This window comes from Ammospiza caudacuta, chromosome 1, assembly GCF_027887145.1.
Source record: "Ammospiza caudacuta isolate bAmmCau1 chromosome 1, bAmmCau1.pri, whole genome shotgun sequence".
NCBI classification, from domain to species: domain Eukaryota; kingdom Metazoa; phylum Chordata; class Aves; order Passeriformes; family Passerellidae; genus Ammospiza; species Ammospiza caudacuta.
This window is the reverse complement of record NC_080593.1, coordinates 149,955,516-149,972,781: the sequence shown is the minus strand read 5'-3', so window position 1 is coordinate 149,972,781 and position 17,266 is coordinate 149,955,516. Positions and strand designations below refer to the sequence as shown.

The following is a 17,266-nucleotide window of genomic DNA, read 5'->3' as shown; positions in this document are numbered from 1 at the left end:
TGGGATCTTGTACTGGTTTTTGGCTGGGGTGGAGTTAATTTTCTTCATGGTGGCTGGAATGGGGATCTGTTTTGGATTTGTGCTGATAATACAGAGATGTTTTTGTTATTGCCGAGCAGGGCCCACACAGAGCCAAGGCCTCTTCTGCTTTTTGTATGGCCACATTGGGGAGGAAATTTGGGGTGTTGGGAACAGACACAGCCAGAACAGGTGACCCAAACTGACCAAAGGGATATTCCAGACCATGTGACATCATGCTCAGTGTACAAAGTGAGGGAAGGAAGGGAGGGACATTTGCAGTGATGGTGTTTTTCTTCCCAAGTGACCATTACCTGTGATGGGGCCCTGCTCTCCTGGAGATGGCAGAACTCCTGCCTGCCCATGGGAAGCAGGGAAATTTCCCTTTGTTTTGATTTGGTTGTATGCTTGGCTTTTGCTTTCCCTATTAAACTGTCTTTATCTCCACCCATGAGTTTTCCAGCTTTTACCATTCTGGTTCTCCCCCAATCTCTCTGGTGGGAGAGTGAGTGAGCAGCTGTGTGGGCTTGGCTGCTGGCTGGGGTTACACCATGGCAAATGTGGATATAATTTGGTCACTGACCATAAACATAGGGTGTTCCATAAACTGTAGGGTAGTGGGGCTCACTGTAACCCAAGTGAGGTGAATTTTTGCACAACCCACAACAAATCAAGGTACACGTGCATATGGTGAGTATGGAGGGATCACTAACCTGGAGCTGGCATGGTCTGGTAAATCCACAGGATGCTGGTGTACCAGACAGACATCCTTCTTCAAATACAGAAATGGAATAATTCTGCTAATGCACATTAACAAAGGAACTCTCTGAGTGTGTCTGTCTTTACTCAGATCACCTTTTTTTGCCAAGAGGAGTATTTTTATTCTTCATCACCCCAATATTCTGTTGGCAGCAGCTGAGAGTTGCCTGTGCTTTGAAATTCCTCATCATGTGGCACTTTCTTCAGTCCATTGAGACTGGAAAACCCATGTGCCCACATAAGCCCTGCTCTGAGAGTCCCTGAAAGAACAGAAGCAGTGGTTACCCCTTGCTTTGTATCCATTGTGGGGTTCTGAGTGCTTTCATTTAAAAGCAAGTACAAAGAAATTCAGAATTCTATCATTTTTACTGAATTCCACAGTATTGTTTTCAGTATGGCTCAGAAAACCTTCCTAATTTTCTTTCTTGCAGAATTGTTATCAATTCTTTGAGGAATGAAGGATGGAGTTTTTAAAGTGACTTTTCTAGTGCTGTATCCTCAGAGCTTTCATTTTTTTAAGAACTAATTCTCATAAGTATTTCATTTTTTAAGAAAAAGCCAATCTTGTTTGTTACTGCAAAATACCTCACAGGTACCACTACCTGCACATTCAAGTTTTTCTCCACAAAACTACTGACCAAAAAAGCAAAGGGCTACGCCATCTAAAGTGTAAAATATACAGAAAATATAGGCTAAGCCAAAGGGAAGATGACTTGGAAGCTATAGTCAGTTCCTCACTTTATCAGTAGCCTCCTCTTTTCTAGAGCTTCTCATTTCCCAAGTTCTTGTTACCTTCCTATTGTGGTCCTGGTGCTTTTCCATAAAAGGACAGCCTAGAAATTTCAGATATTCATAAAATAGATGGGTGACAATAGGATTGCATGGCATAAACAGCTACATGTGGTTTACATGTCACCACCTGATTCCCATTGTGTTGAAGCTGGGAGTGCAGCCAATGTGTGGGAATACAGAATTATTTTAATCCCTCTCAGTGGCACAACCAGGTTTGGCCTTTGTGCAAAGAATGTGATGCACTTTTGTTCCCCAGGGCTCAATGCCAGCTGCCAGAGCCTACTTGATGTCCCAGTGTGCTTCATCCCAGAGCATTTGTAGGGTGTCTGCCTGGCAGTTATTCCACTGCCCTGTGCTCTCTGCCTCTGCTCTTTTTCATATTTACACAGTGCTTGCAATTTTAGATGGTCAAGCAAATGGAACAGGCTGCCCAGGGAAGTTAAGGAATCACTGTCCCTGGAAGTGTTGAAAAAACCATGCAGATGTGGTTTAGTGGTGGGCTTGGCCGTGCTGAGTAAATGGCTGGACTCGACCTGGGAGGTCTTTTCCACCTTTAATGATTCTACTGGGGGTCAGCAGGAGGGGCAGAAGTAGGAGCTCTTCCCACTCTGTACATTTCCAGTGGTCTTTGTTTCCCAGGGGACGTTAAACCTGTCTCTAGAGTCTGGGTTCTGTGTAGGTTTCTCCTTGGAGAAAAACTGGAAAAGCTGGTGGATACTCTCCTGTCCTGCTTGAATATCTCTGTGAACACCATGCTTCAAACTTATTGACTGCTCCTAGGATTAATTTGTTCAGCTTTGCCAAGCAGTTGCTATTTCATGGCAGAAAAAATAAAGGCAAGAGAAGAAGCTAATTAAGTGGACCTAATGCAAACTCCTTTTACTTTGCACAGGAAAGACACAAATTGTTCTCCTACCTGTGTGACATACTTTGCCATGGGACAACAGTTCCTTCAAGTTATATTGACCTCTTAGAGCAAATTATTTTCCCAAAAATGACATTTTCTATTTGATGGGTTTTCTGTCTCATTAAAGAGCCATTCCAATAGAGCAGAGCTGATTTTTACCACCAGCTGCATTGCAAATTCTGGATTGCTTCGTGAAGGTTCAGTCAGTCAGATATGTGATTATAAAGACTTTAATTTGCAGATACAGAACAGATACTTTTCAGATACTATCTTTTGTTTACCTTTAAGAGCCAAACACACCTATAAATAAATAAGGCTGAATTTGACTCTTCCTATTGTCAAAATAGGGAACCTTGCCCTAGGAATACATTCATCTAAGTCTGCTAGACTAGATTTATGGAGAAAAAGTCAGAAATAAGATTGCTAATGGTAGAATTTGGCCTGAATTTATCTACATATTTAGGTAGTCCTTATGTGTATGCAGACAACTTGGAAATATATGCATCAACTTCTTAGCCAATTTAATGCTCTTGCAAAAGGATTTTTCTGTGATAGTGAGTTATAAAAGCAGATGGGGAAAAAACTCCCAGTCTTTTGTCCTAATGAGAGTAGCTAGAGGGAAAAAAATTCCTACATCTGAATTTTTCCAAAATTTTTCATGTCAATATCCATGCCATTTATTTCAATTAAAAAAAAATAAATGGCATTGGGGACTTGGCATTGTAGTAAATTTGCCTGGCCAAACTTTAAGTTCTTATGCCTTGGAATATGGCAACAGGAGTGTATCTCAAGGAAGAAATGCTTTGAATACATTTTTATGACAAGGGTAGGTCTCTAATCTTTTTCTTAGAAAACTTTTGGTTCTGGATGGTAATTACAAAAAGGAAGGGAAGGAAAGCACTGGGATAGAAATCTGAAAGTGAACCTGTTCAAATATGGGCAAGTGACAGGTGGCTGAGCACAGCATTGTTACAGCGAGGGTGAAAAGCTGGACTCAGCTCTCAAGAGATGACAACTGCACTGTCTAAAGTACACAGATATACCACAGAATAATATGGCATTTGATATGGGGTATTTCTTCCATTGGTTGTAGGGTGAAGAAGGCTTTCCTGGCTTTCCTGGACTGAAAGGGGACAAAGGAGAAAAAGTAAGTCCAAGTCTTTATTAATTATACTCTGAAAAGTTTAGGAGTTTATAAAGCTGCAGTGGAAGTCTAATGAAAACTGACCCTACTCTAAGTCTTTTGTTTTACCTCTGTATTAGATTTTGTTTCATTTTGTGAAAGCAAGGTGCTCAGAAAATGATATTGTAATGTTGTACTGTTTTTTATCAATGTGCAGCCACACAATTTTTTAAGTTTTAAAATTTTATTGATGATGCTCAGCCACATTTGACAAATGTGTGGAGAGCTCAAAGGCATGAGCTTTGACTAAACTTTGTAAAACTCCAAAATACTTAAATGTAATAGAACAGGAGCTTAGTGCTAATACACAAAGGAACAGTAGAGTCTCTTCAATATGAGACACAGAAGGCCAAAGATTACTATGCCTTTACTTGCACTGAACATAAATAACTTTTAGACTGTGGTGGCCTTTAGCTGCTTACTGTGTCATCTTAAAAAACCCAAAAATTAAATTCAGTCACTGAGATAATTCTGTTGACTAGTATTGACTTTGGACACATTTGTTGGAAATCCCTTAATCAAATCCTAGGTTGCACGAGGAATTTTAGGAAAGTAAACTTTTTCCACCTCTTATAAAACAGCAAATGTTCCAGATCACAGGCAAGATGCCTCTCCAGTTAACATACAACAAACCAGCCCTGTACAATCACAGCCTGCAGTGCCCATGTCATTTCTCACTTGAGCCTTTTTTTATAACACACCTAAGGCAAAACTGCTGCTGTGCCTAGAAGTGAAAACACTAAGCCAGTTCCTCACTGTGTTGACTTGTCTGTTGTTTGTTTCACTCTCCATTTGTTCTTTAAATTGCCAGCTGCAGGCAGAAAACTTGCTTTTTCTCCACATTAGCTGCTGATCCTGTTAGCTGGGGAGCTGCCAATCTCAGCATATTTAGTTCCATTCATCCTGGTGCATAGGAAGATCTTTAAACGATACAATTTTGAATTTAAGTGGTATTTGGCTTTCTGTTTCTTTGTCTTCTACACCTTTGCATATTCACAGCTCTGGGACTCACTTCCCAGTGGCCAGGGTCATTCCTGAGGACTGCTTGAGTATATCAAGGCTTCTTTTCCATTTGCTTTTAGCCTTACCACTTATGTATATTATAGTTTTGCCTAGAGGCTTCTGAGCTTTGGGATGAATGCTGTATAATCAAGGAGGAAAAAAAAAAGCGGTTTTTGAGACAATGGAATGGTGAAGAAAGAAGCTAAGAGAAGATGATATGATAATATTAAGATGACTCAGTTGTTATGTGTCTAATTAGCTCCAGAGTTTTTATATTAATTTATTCTTAGCTGAATTAAGTGGACTAGAGTGCCTAGTTCCTCATTAGCAGCTCATCAATCACCCCTAGTGTATTAATGTCAGCAGCAGCTCCTCCAGGAACTGTAAATAATAAACGTTTGTGTTGAAATGTTTCTCCTCATTTCTTATTCTTCTCTAGATGTGCTGCTCGTGTCACTGCACTTGCAGTGGGTGTTAATGCTGTGCTGATGATAACTCTGTTGTTGTTACAGGGTTCCCTGGGCTCACCTGGCCCCCCTGGGAGGGATGGAGCAAAAGGAGACACTGTAAGCCTTTTTGTTTCTCCTACATAATCCTGCTTTTCAGTGCAAGGCAGGCAGTAGGCATCAGTCTCCCTGGACTGGAACCCGTCTGGGGGATTTGTGTGGCCATTTTAGGAGCAGCAGAAACAATTGGCAGGAGGTTAATAGCACCAAAACTCTCCCTCACATGTCTGCAGCCCAGGCAGGTGTCCTATGGATTAACCATGGCTGGAGGCTCCAGGGCAGCTCTGTTGTCATTCATTAAGGAAGGAGAGAGAGCAGCTTGTGGTTTGGGACCTGCTGGTAAAGAGCTGCAGCTGCAGAGCCTGGCCACGAGTTTTATGGCTGGCAAGGAGGCCTTGGCTAGCAGAGTCAGCAAAGGGACCATGCTGCTTTCCACAGCAGGAGAAATTGGAGTCTTGGTCACAGAAAAAAAATACCTCAAGTCCTCCTGTGCACTGATAAACCCTAAGAGAAGAGGAGGAGGGCAAAGTTAGTTCAAGGAAGGATGCAGTGTACCAAATACTGCCTGTGAGAGGACTACAGTTGAAGCACAAACCCACAAATATGTTTTTCAGTATCTCATAGAAGTGTGGTTTAGAGCCTTACATCTTTTCCCTTGCTTGATCACTGTCCCTTAGAATTATCTTCAACCTAATGTTGAGCCTTCACCATGTCATTCACTTTGTGGCAGTCAATTGGTGGCAACTGAAGGAGCTTGGGAAAGGATTCTCTGGAAGGAAGATATACACAAAAGGAGAGACACAAAGCAAGAAAGTTCTTTTCCTTACATCCTGTTTCTTCTTTGTTCCATGACTGTCTGACTTTGGAAAAACTGTGACAATTTTTCAATATTGCTTCCAGAACTGATGCAGCTTCATCACATCACACATGGCATGGGATTGGACAGTGTTGTACTAGCAGAATTCCTTATAAGATGTATTAATACACTGCAAGGTGACTATTCAAGAAAAAATGCATTATGCTGACTCCAAGGAATCCATCTTTGCACACTGTAATCAGTGTAAGCTGTTCACAACTTAGACAGAAATCTTTTTTTACTATTTGGTTGTGTTTTGAGAGTAGATAAAGAGCTGATCAAGTTTTCATTTTCTTTCTGCTTTCATTTTTGTGAGGAAAACACATTGCAAACTTTCAGATCTCTGTATAATAGCACTCAGGACTGTCAATATTTCTAACTGCATGCACTGACTAGTTTGAGCTATCCTAGCCTTTATATATAAAGATTTGTGTTTAGCAGTGATATTTCTGTTACTTGCAGGGTGAACGAGGACATCCAGGAGCCTTTGGACTGCCTGGGCCACCAGGTCCAAAGGTAAGCTTTCCTTTCTTCTTTGCATGAACAGGCATATTTTTTTCACAGATTTTTTTTATGTTTAGATGGCTTGAATTACTCATTGTCGATGACATTTGATATTCTCACTGGTGAATTAAGAAACTCAAAATGCTCATTTTCGTCAGGAGTCTGCTAAGGTATCAGCAATGATGCAAAGTGTGTAAGAAGAAGAAATAACTTTTGTTCAATCAACAGTGTAGCTGAAGAAGGTGAAGAAAACATGTTTTGGGACACATAAGCCTTGTGTCATATCTTCTGTAGCTTTCCCAACTCTCACAAAGATGCAGATGAGAATTACTACCCCTACTCTATGACTTGAAAAAAAGATCATGTAGAAATCCTATCCTGAATGTTTCTGTATATTTTGAGCAGTGCCTGAGTAATCCAGAACTTGATCCAGTGCTTATATCACTGGGTTTGCTTCAAACAAGATGCGTCTGAATGCAGATCTGGTGGGACTTAGCTGAGCATCAGAAATGAAAATTCTGAAGCAGCAATTCTTTAACCTCCTCTTAAATCTTAGCTCTCCTTGCCTTGTTCCCTGGTTATTTAGTGGATAAATACCCCTCAAGTGGTTTTAGCCTTGTTATAACAAAAAGTAGATGGTGACAAGTGTGTTTTTGGGAGTATCATGCACATATTTCCCACCAGTTTCTTCAGGAACATCCAGTTCAGCCAATTAATGAGGCAATGCAGAATAGGAGTTCAGATCTGTGGGCTGGGCAGAACAGGTGCTGGTGGGGATGGAACTAAAAACATCTGACTGGACAGTGCCATGTGCTCCCAGGGAAGACATGAGCTTGGCCAACCCCAGCCTCTCACAGTGCCTAAATATAAAACTATTGTGTGTTTTCACAGTGACTTTCATTTACCTCAATGAAGCATTGGCTGTGAGCAGTGTCCTTGAGCTGGATTCTGGTCTGAGCTATTTTAAGAAATAACCCTGAGTTGCTGACAGGGCTTTAAAATCTAAACCAGGAATCCACATTACTCCTCAGTGTAAAGCCCGAGCACCTCATCAATGTGGAACAAGGTGTATAAGGATGGGTAGAGTTGGCAATTAGAGAGGTCACATCTCCAATTACTGGTGTAATGATTATTCAGAGGTTTTTTGCCAGATCACTTATTTTTGGCATCAATACAGCAGCTCTGGGCTCTACCCCAGGCTCCATGGTGAGCAACGTAGCAGTTTGTCTGGTTGGTTGGGCTGTGATCCTTCCTGTCTCAATCCATCTTCATTAGCATTGAGCCCGACAAGCCCAATGTGTGCTCAGCAATGATACCTGTGCCCCAGGAAATTCAGCCCCTTGTTTATCTCCTTGGATGAGGAGCCTTTTGCTTCAGTGGGAATTGCCAGCACTTTCTTTTAAGACATCGTCTTGTGCTTTTTACAGACTTCATTAATTGTGTGAAGCTTCCAGTAGCACAGATAAGAGTCCTCCAGACTTCTGGTAATGGAATTTCAGTCCAAAGAGTTACAGAAATGGTCGTTGAGCCCATTAGGGTTCATGTACAGGTTACAGGAATGAAATGGCCTTGTTATATGATCCCTGTTTTTACTGGTTTTGCTTCTCAGTGGTGTCTCTGGGGGAGATTGTTCCTAGCTCAGTGTCTTCAGCATAAAACTGTAGGGTTTGGAGTGGGTTTTTCCTTTTTCATCAAACTTGGAGGGTAAACTTCTTTGTTCCTCAAGAAGGATGTGTGATCTTGCTGGCTACAAGCTGGACACAAAGAAGAGTTATCAAAGTCAGCCTTGGGCTGAGGTGTTGGAGCTTCTGGTTACAGATGTCATGGTAATCTGAGATGGCAAGAAATATTCACTGGTCACTGGGGAAAACTCCCACATAAATATGCGGGACCTGACAGGTTAATTTAAATGGAATGAGTCCAGAGAAAAAGGGTCAGATCTCAGATTGTTCACTGTACGATGTTACAGCAGAGAAATAAAGTTTGGATTTTTGAGATCAGAGCCTTTAGCCTGCAATATCCTGCAGCAAATATTCAACCTTTTCCTTCATTTTTCCCCCACTGTATCTCTAATAAAAGGATAAAGAGGTTTTTTGTGGTTGTCATTGCTGTGGCACAGACATAGCTATAGCATTCCCATCTGAACTGACAGTTATCTGCACTTAATAGAAAAAGCAGAGGGAGAGGGGAAAAAAATCAATCCTTTGAAATAAAAAGTATTAGGTAAGAGTTTTATTTTGACAAATTTCCTTCTTGCTTGCTCGAGCTGTCGAAGGTCTCACGCTTCTCTGGTTTACCAGACATGATCTCAGCACAGGCCTTGAGTGGGTTCAGCACATCTCATCCAGACAAACCCAGTTTCTCTGTAACTTGTGCTGAGTGTTACAACCACGTTTTATGTAACAGGACTGAGTTAGACTCCTGCAATTTGGATGACTTGGAGCAGGGCTGTTTCTCTTGGGGTTTTGCCTAGACTCTGGTAGCAGTATTTCTCGGCAGGCTGAAGGAGAGATTTAGGTGCATGCCTGCTATTAGAGGACTTGCAATGCTTCCTGACCTTGAAGAGGTCTGATCCCAGAGCTATCTTTGCTTGTGCTTGAACCCTATTGTTGTTAACCTGCCCTGGGGAAAAAAAGCATCAATTCTGCTTCTAATTAATTGCAAACATGTCTCACATTTTTAATTTCATTATCTTTTAATATCAAGCTTCTATTAATACAAAATCTAGTAATTATTTTAAAATTATTTAGTAATAATATCTTTATCTGTTTTGAAGCCTTATCCATTACAGCCACCCAGTGTTAGACAGGAGTTAAACAGATGAGTGGTGGGAAGGGAAGTGATGTAAGTAAGAAAATAATCAGTCAAATAAGTGATATAGGATGCCAAACCAATTCTCTAGGTCACTTGCCAGGCTCAGGCTGTCTCCATGGGACAGTTCTGAGGGCTGATCCTGTTCCGCTGGGGATCCAGATAATTTTCAGGCATTGCAAGACACATAAAGGCACACTGTGAGTACTCTCCATTACAGTGTACCTTCTCCAGGGTGAGTCAGTGCACAACCAGCTGAAAGACTGATGAAATGTACCTGATCCTCTTGCATTTTTTCTTATCAGTAAAAACAAACATTAGAAAATTTAGTTCTGATCTGCTTCTTTGCATTTACTCTTCAAAACATATAACATTTTGAAGACTGGGGTTGCTTTGCAGCAATGTATGCCTTTGCTTGTTCCATTAACACTGGGTTCAGGAGCACCAACATGTGTTGTGTGCAACAGCTGACTTTGCCAAACTTTCTGAAATAACCTGTAGAGAAACTTGTATGGGACAGTTTGCCTTTGTAGGTTAAGTCTGAAAGCAGATGTCTGTTGCTAATGTCTGAGGGGACAGAGGAAAATACTGGAGTGTCAGTTTGGGTAAGTAGCTGGAAAGTAAGACATGACTCCTGTATTAGCACTGAGAGAGTCAAGAAGCCTTTATGTGAGCCTGGAAGAGCAACTTGATTTCTGACCAACTAATTTTATTCTTGGTCTTTTGTGTGAAAGAGTTTCTGGTGGTTTACTGTATCTCAATTCCTTGCCAGGGATCCGAGGGAAAACAGGGTCCTCCAGGCATCAAAGGCTACGTAGGAGCACCGGTAAGTCACGGCTCTTGTTCAATTTCAAATGCTCCAGAAACTTTCTCTACTTTTTCAGTGTGTTCTGTCCATATATATATTTTTATAATTAAGCAGTCTATAGTCTTTCTAACCAGTTATCTGCAGTAAGTCCAAGTGGGGTAATTGTCTTGACTTCACTGAGTTTCTTCTGTCTTCTTTAAATGAGAACAGACCTGTAGCCAGTAGAGAGGTGTCAGAAAAAATGACTTGATTACTGAGATAACAGCTGGTGATTTTGTGATGCTCCCACTGTAATGCAATTGCTTTGGTCTGTGATGATGCACCATTTATATTATGCTTTAAAACTTTATCAGAACACCAAGAAAAAATACCGCCTCTCAGCAAGTTTCCAGTCATATTTTCAAAGCTCTTTCTTGTAGTCCCAGCTTGGTAAGCAGCCTTTAAGCTGGTGTTGCAAAGGCTGACCTGATTTTCTGAGATTTGCTGACCCAGATGGGGGCCACCTCCCCCAGGCTGGGGGATGAAAGCATTGTGAGCTGCCCTGCCAAGAAGTATTTGGGGTGCTGGTGGATGAAAAGCTGGGCATGAGCTGACAGTGTGCACTCAGAGCCCAGAGGCACCATGGGCAGCAGGTGAGGGAAATGATTCTGCTCCTCTGCTCTGCTGCATCCATCACTGGGGTCCCAGCACAGGAAAGATTGATGGAACTCTGAGAGCAGGTCCAGAACTGGGCCATGGAAATGGCAGGAAGGCTGTAGCACCTCTCCTGTGAGATAAGGCTGAGAGTTGAAGTTGCTCAGTCTGGAGAAGACTCTGAGGAGACCTTAAAGTGGCCTTTCAATATTTAAAAGATGCTAAACTTTTTAATAAGACCTGTTTTGATAGGACAAGGGATAATGGTTTTAAAGTAAAAGGTGTGATATTTAGATTGGACATAAGGCAGCAGGTTTTTACTATGAGGATGGTGAGACTCTGGAACAGGTTGCCTGGCAAGATGGTGGATGCCCCATTGTTGGAAACATTCAACACCAGCTTGGACTGGACTCTGAGCAACTTGCCCTTGTATAAAATAGCCCTGCCCATTTAGATGATTATCTAAATCAAACTGAGGGTGAAATATACCCAGACAGGGAGCTCTCATTAGCTTGAAGTCAAGACTCCAGTATAGTATAAAGTAAACTGAAGTTTAAATTATTACAGCAAGAAGCACTCTAGGCTTTGGCAGTTTTAGAGAGGTCACTACTGTCTGAGCATATTTGTCTCTCTATAGCTATTAGCTGATTGCTCAGTTTCTACAATAAAGACAAAATACAAGGTATTTGCTGAGCTAAGGAAAGGTGAAATCCTTTTGTGCCCATTGAGTCAATTGTCTGTGCTAGTGCCACATCAAAATGAGCTCCAGCAATGTTCCTGGTGTAGCTGGGAGATGAATTATGCAGTCCTGAGGAACACTGGCATTGCATCCACAGCACAAAAATGTGCTGGGCCCCCAGGACAGAGTGCATCTAACCTTTGCCAGTTCTCAAATCTACCTGCTGTCTTTCTGGCTACCACATCCAAACCCACCAGGAACGGGAATTCTTGCTTGTTTGTGTGATAGGTTTTCTCATCAGTATTGTCCTTTACCAAAGTCCTCATTGTTTACAAGAAACTTGAAAAATGCAGAGCATTGGTTGTTTTCCAGACCATCTGCAGCTGTGGTGTGTTCCCTGTCCCTCCACTCTGCTGTTGGCAGGAGGGTCGTGTGTCTGCAGGCAATATAATATTACAGATGTTCTTGGGCTCACAAGCAGTCCCTGCTCTGTGAGTCTGCTTAGATCATGCCTGTGGCCAGCTCTGAGGACTGGCAACACAGAAAATGTCCTTGAGGTTCACTTGAATTGATTGTGCAGATGTGCACACTGGTTTGGTGGCTAATTAGAGATAACTATCTTGGATTTAGCTTTATAATCTTTGTTTATTTTTATTTTTAGGGTCTACAAGGAGAAAGAGGAGAAAAGGGAACACGAGGAGACAAGGTATTTCTGCTGCATGCTAGGAAAAGCCAGGCTTTTCCTTTGCCCATTAGGTGAGGTGGACTACCAGGCCAGCAACTCTGGAGAGGGATGGAGTTTCCTCACTGCACTGCACTTCCAAGGGCTCCCACCTCCCATGGTGTGTGGGAGGGTTTTTGGGATCTGTGCTGTCTACTAAGCACACATTTAGAGATTTAGTGTGTGTGTGTAGCTAGGGATGGAGGAGAGGAGTGGAGGTTGCCAGTGTGGAGATCTGAAGGGGTCTTCACATGGTGTGCACAACCTGAGAGTTGAGGATGGTCACTGACTGCCACCAACCATGTCTACATCTAGAATTTTCCCATCTCATTCCAGTTTTTCACATCATCGAAGTTCCTATTTTCTTTTTCTCCCATCCCCATAAATTTCACTAGTAGTAATTCTTTTTCTCCCATCCCCATAAATTCACTACCAGGTAATTTGTATTATGTCAAAGGCTTCAACCAAATGGAATTGCTTCCCAGTTTCATGTTCTCTCCTGACTGTGAAGAGCTGTTCCACAGAGTACAGGTCACTCTACGATTTGAAACATTTTTGTGGCTCAAGGAAAATGTTTATTATAGCTGGAATGGACATTTTAAAGGAGATCTGGGCAGGCACAAAGCCTTAGTCACTTCAGTTTGCTCATTGTGTTCAGAGAGACCTCAGATGTGCACCCACTTCTGCTGTAGACCTGCTTGGCAGTGCTCAGGGTCCCTCAAAAATGTTCTGTCTTGCTTATGACTCAAGCCAGTCCTGACACAGATTTATCTCAGGGAGGGTCTGGCAGCTTTGCCTGTTTTTGTGTAAAGGAGGGAGTCATCGTCTCGCTAGCTCTGTTCCCATTTTTCAGTCTTCATCTTCTTCTGGAGAGGAAACCCAGCAATTAACACCACACTTTTGCCTACTGGGAAAAATGATCAGTAGACCCTTAGTGTGAGATACTGTGTTTCTCTTTACCAACAACCTTTCTGCTGTTTATGATAAAGTAGCCATGATCATATTTTGTATTACCCATCCTCATTACTGCAGCTAGAGCAAATGGCTGGATTGTACTTTATTTCTGTCATGCTTCTCCTTCAGCCCTATGCAGAGCTACATAGGTGTTCTGTGTCTAGCCAGTGCCTCTGCTGCTTTTCCGGAGGCAACATTGTCTAATCTGCTGGAATATTTGGCTCCTGGAAGAAAATCCATCTTTCTGACATCACTGTGATGGGAGAGGAAGCTGGAGCTGTGTGTGGGCAGGCAACTGACTAAGCAGAGGAAGATCAGAGTGGGAAGAAATGAATTATGTTTTGTTTCATTAGAAGGATCTGCACAATTAGAGATGCCCCCCCATCCTTTTTTTTTTTTTTTTTTTTCTTCCATGAAGCAGCCAAATCTCTGCTACAACAATTGTGCTTCAATTTTTTCCCAGGTTTTAATGATGGTCTCAGTGCACCCACTGCCAGTGCTTTAACTAGTCAGTGCTACTGCCAGTCAGTACTACTGTGAAAACAGTGGGCGTAAATTCAGCAGGCCAAATATTTTCTTGTCTGCTCTTCAGTCTGTAACCTCAATACTGACACCTACGCAACCTGTGCTTCTTAGTGCCTGAAGAGAAAAGGGGTTATAATATCAGAGGGAGAACTAGTTCATGCACTGAGTATTGTTTTATGAAGTCTTCTCCCTTACTACCAAAAAAGCCCTAACTATCCCATCCATCTTGCTGCATTATTCACATATCCTGGGACCTCACATGTAAATGTTGAGATTTTATAGTGAGGTTCCCAAGTCCAGTAGTTACACCAGGTTTAGGAAAAGCACTGCACCATATGAGGGTTATCCCATGCCCTTTTGCATCCCATGAGCCCATTGTAGACCCGAGGACAGACTCCAGACAGGTAATTCTGATGCACTGCCCAGCTAACAGGAGCCATATCTGTATGTGATACTTGGCAATCTAATTTAGGCACATCAGCAGTTCTGTGTGACAAAGGGCATTGCTTTTGCTGCATAATCCTATGTCCATCCTGCAAAACCTTGTCTGTTTTATTGAGAAGGGATTGTGTAAGAAGGCAGCAGGACTGGTCTGTGGCTGCGAGATCCCTCTGCAGTGGGTTTTTTTCTCCTCCAGCCTTTCCAGGGCCCTACAGACTCCTGGGCAATCATTTTTTCAACAAATCATTAAATTTTCTAAATGGTAGAGGTCAGAGACCAGCACTGAAGTTTTGGCAGAACTGTTATTTCCCCTAGTTGCTTGTGAATCTTCACCATTTTGTTCTACTGGTTAAAAGAAGAAAACAACAGTAGAAAGAAATGGAAACAGAAGAAAGAAATGGAATCTTAAAATGAAAATTTGAGAATGAAACTTTAATGTGTTTGCTCTTTCTATTGGGAGAAAAGTACCTTTCACTGAGTAGCCTTATTTAAAGAATGGAAAAATAATAAAAAATATTTATAATGACAGATTTTTCTGAAGAAACACCAGAAAACACAATTGTTTGGAGTGTTTTCAAATAGCTTTTTTTGTATTTGCTTGTATAAATAATACATTTGCCTTTTCCAGCCCCCATTGGTAGCAGTAAGAACATTGACACTTTTCTGTTTTGGCAGCTAAAGCAGCGTGTGTGAAGTACTCATTGCTGCAGTGTATTGATGTTAAAAATTCTCCTGGGAACACACTGCACATTTTGTCAGCAATATACCAAGCTGTTGCTTGCTGAAAGTCTTAAATTCAGGATATTTGTAGTTCAGGCAGTACAAAGGAAAACATCAATGTGGAAGCTATACCTCCAAAGCAAGTGGATCTGGGTGTCTGACACTGGTTTTCAGCAGCTTTCCTGAGGATATGGGTCTCTCTAATTTCATTCCTTGAATACATAATTTGAAATAACATTTATGTTGGAAGATTGATTGACTTTCTAAGGAGGAAAAATAAATAGTGGTTAGTAAATCCACTTCTGACTGGGCAAATCAATGTAGTTTACAAAAGAAGCTAATTAAATCCAATGCCGCAAGTGCAGGTTTGCAGGTAGTAACAGTGATCTAACAGAGTTTAAGATATATAAAACCACTAAAAAAATAGCATAAAACTATTAGTTTTCTGTCACTTCTTGTACTTGTAGAATTTGTTTTTACATGCACATTCATGTTCGCATTGGCGCTGTTGTGTGTGTTTGATAGTTTATATTCAGCTGTGTGTGAAGGATCCAAACAAAATCTGTGTTTCATTTTTCAGGGATTTAAGGACTTTAGAGAGTACAAGTCTGTGTTTCTAGGAGTTTTTAAACTAAAGAGATTGAATGGTCAAAGGCCACAATCAGTAGGAGAAAAGTGAAGTTCAGAAGTATGTATTTGATCCAGTTATCTCTATCAAGAACCTTGATTATAAAATATAATGTTGAACTTGAATATGGAAGAACAGTACAGATCAGGGTCAGAATTCAAAATTAATAAACATAATCCCCCAAAGCAGAAGATGGCATTGAGAAGGGGCAGCTGCAGGATGTTTCACACTCATAGGACAACAAATTGCAGTTATGGACTGGGAACAACTGATCAAGGAGCTGTCTCGTGGAAGGGGGTTTGGTGTAAAGTAAACATTGTCCTGTGATTTAAACAGAAAAATAGTCTATAAAACATGAAATATATTCCTGCTCAAAGTTAGCCTCAGGTGTATTGAGTTTCAGGCACCTAGCTACAATAAAGACGTGCAAAAATTGGACACTGCAGAAAGGGGAGCAATAAAAATGATCAGAGAACTGACAAACATGCCCATGAAGAAAAGTTGAAAGCATTATGGTTGTTTAGTCTAGAGAAAGTTGAAAGGGGAGTTTTGTAAATCTTCAAATACATAACAGGTCATTGCAAAGATGAAGGAAACACTTTCCTGTGGGAGGTTAAGGAAAGACTTACTAGTCTAGAACTACAGCAAAAAAAAAAAAATCAGGTTTAGGTTCAGGGGGGAAAAAAAGATGTCTTCAAGCAATAAAGTGGTGAAATCCATTGCATATGGACTTTGTGGACTGTCCAGCTCTGGAGACATATAGAAACAAATTAATTGTTCCCCCAGGTTACAGAAAGGAAAGGTGAAAAATGAAAGATTTTTCATTACTGGGTAAAACCAACCTATTGCTGGATTTCTTTGTTAGTTTTGTAGGAGCTGTTCTGGGCTGACATTCTCCTGGAGCACATTGTCCAGTTTACACAAACTCACCTCAGCAGGCAGAGGAAGGATGCCAACATGGAAAGCTAGCACACACCTGCTTTTGTTTGCAGCAACTTTTCATGGTAGAGATGTAGGAATTTCAGCTATTTTCTCTATGGGACTGGCTGGATTTCCTGTCCTTATTCATTACTCTTGGAGCAGATAGTATGGGCATCACCTTCAAGGTAGTGACCTAAACAGCACAAATTTAAATTATAGTTGTTCTTTCTCTTCTTTTTCCAGGGAGACAGAGGCCTGGATGGATTCCCTGGAAAGCCAGGTCTGGAGGGGAAACAGGTATGTGGCAAATACTCAAAAACTGGAAGTGTTTCTTTGGAAAGAGTGATAGTTGACCCTAAAACTGAGACTTATCCTGGGTGGTTGCTGAATCATGGCAGTACCCAATCATGTCCCTGTTCTGAGGATCTTTGGTACAGTTTTCTTTTTTTTGTTTGTTTGCTTTTAGAATTAAACTAGAATGCAACTTACACTCACAGGAAATGCCAGTTCTTTAAACATGACAGTCTAAATGTTTGTCATAATTTTCATTAAATACATAAGAAAGCACTCAGAAGAATTCAGTTTTTCAACAGGAAAGGAAGAGAATTGGATTTAATATATTGGGTTTGTTTTCAATAAAAAAATTGCTCGGAACTATTTATATTTTTAGAACAAAAAGAAAACAGAAAATGGCCTAGAAGATCAGTACATTTCTGCTGATCAGACACACACTGCTTTGTCTAAAACCACTATCTGTAGATTCCACAAGACTGTTTTCATTACCCAGGGAATGATACCTAATGAGAAGCATCCTTTTCTTCCAAGGACCTTCTGGTCCAAATAGCAAAGGACAAAATAGGAAGCAGAGGACAGAAGTGATTTGCCAAAAGCCATGCAG

The 17,266-nt window shown here is 41.2% G+C and overlaps 1 protein-coding gene across 1 annotated transcript in view; it reads left to right on the top strand.

The window, feature by feature from the left end:
• Positions 1–17,266, top strand: part of COL22A1 (collagen type XXII alpha 1 chain) — a 203,374-nt gene that overhangs the window by 85,049 nt on the left and 101,059 nt on the right. The window contains exons 12-16 of the mRNA XM_058812385.1: positions 5,174–5,227; positions 6,486–6,539; positions 10,111–10,164; positions 12,120–12,164; positions 16,612–16,665. Of these exons, the coding sequence (XP_058668368.1) occupies positions 5,174–5,227; positions 6,486–6,539; positions 10,111–10,164; positions 12,120–12,164; positions 16,612–16,665 (261 nt within the window). The remainder of the gene's footprint in view (positions 1–5,173; positions 5,228–6,485; positions 6,540–10,110; positions 10,165–12,119; positions 12,165–16,611; positions 16,666–17,266) is intronic.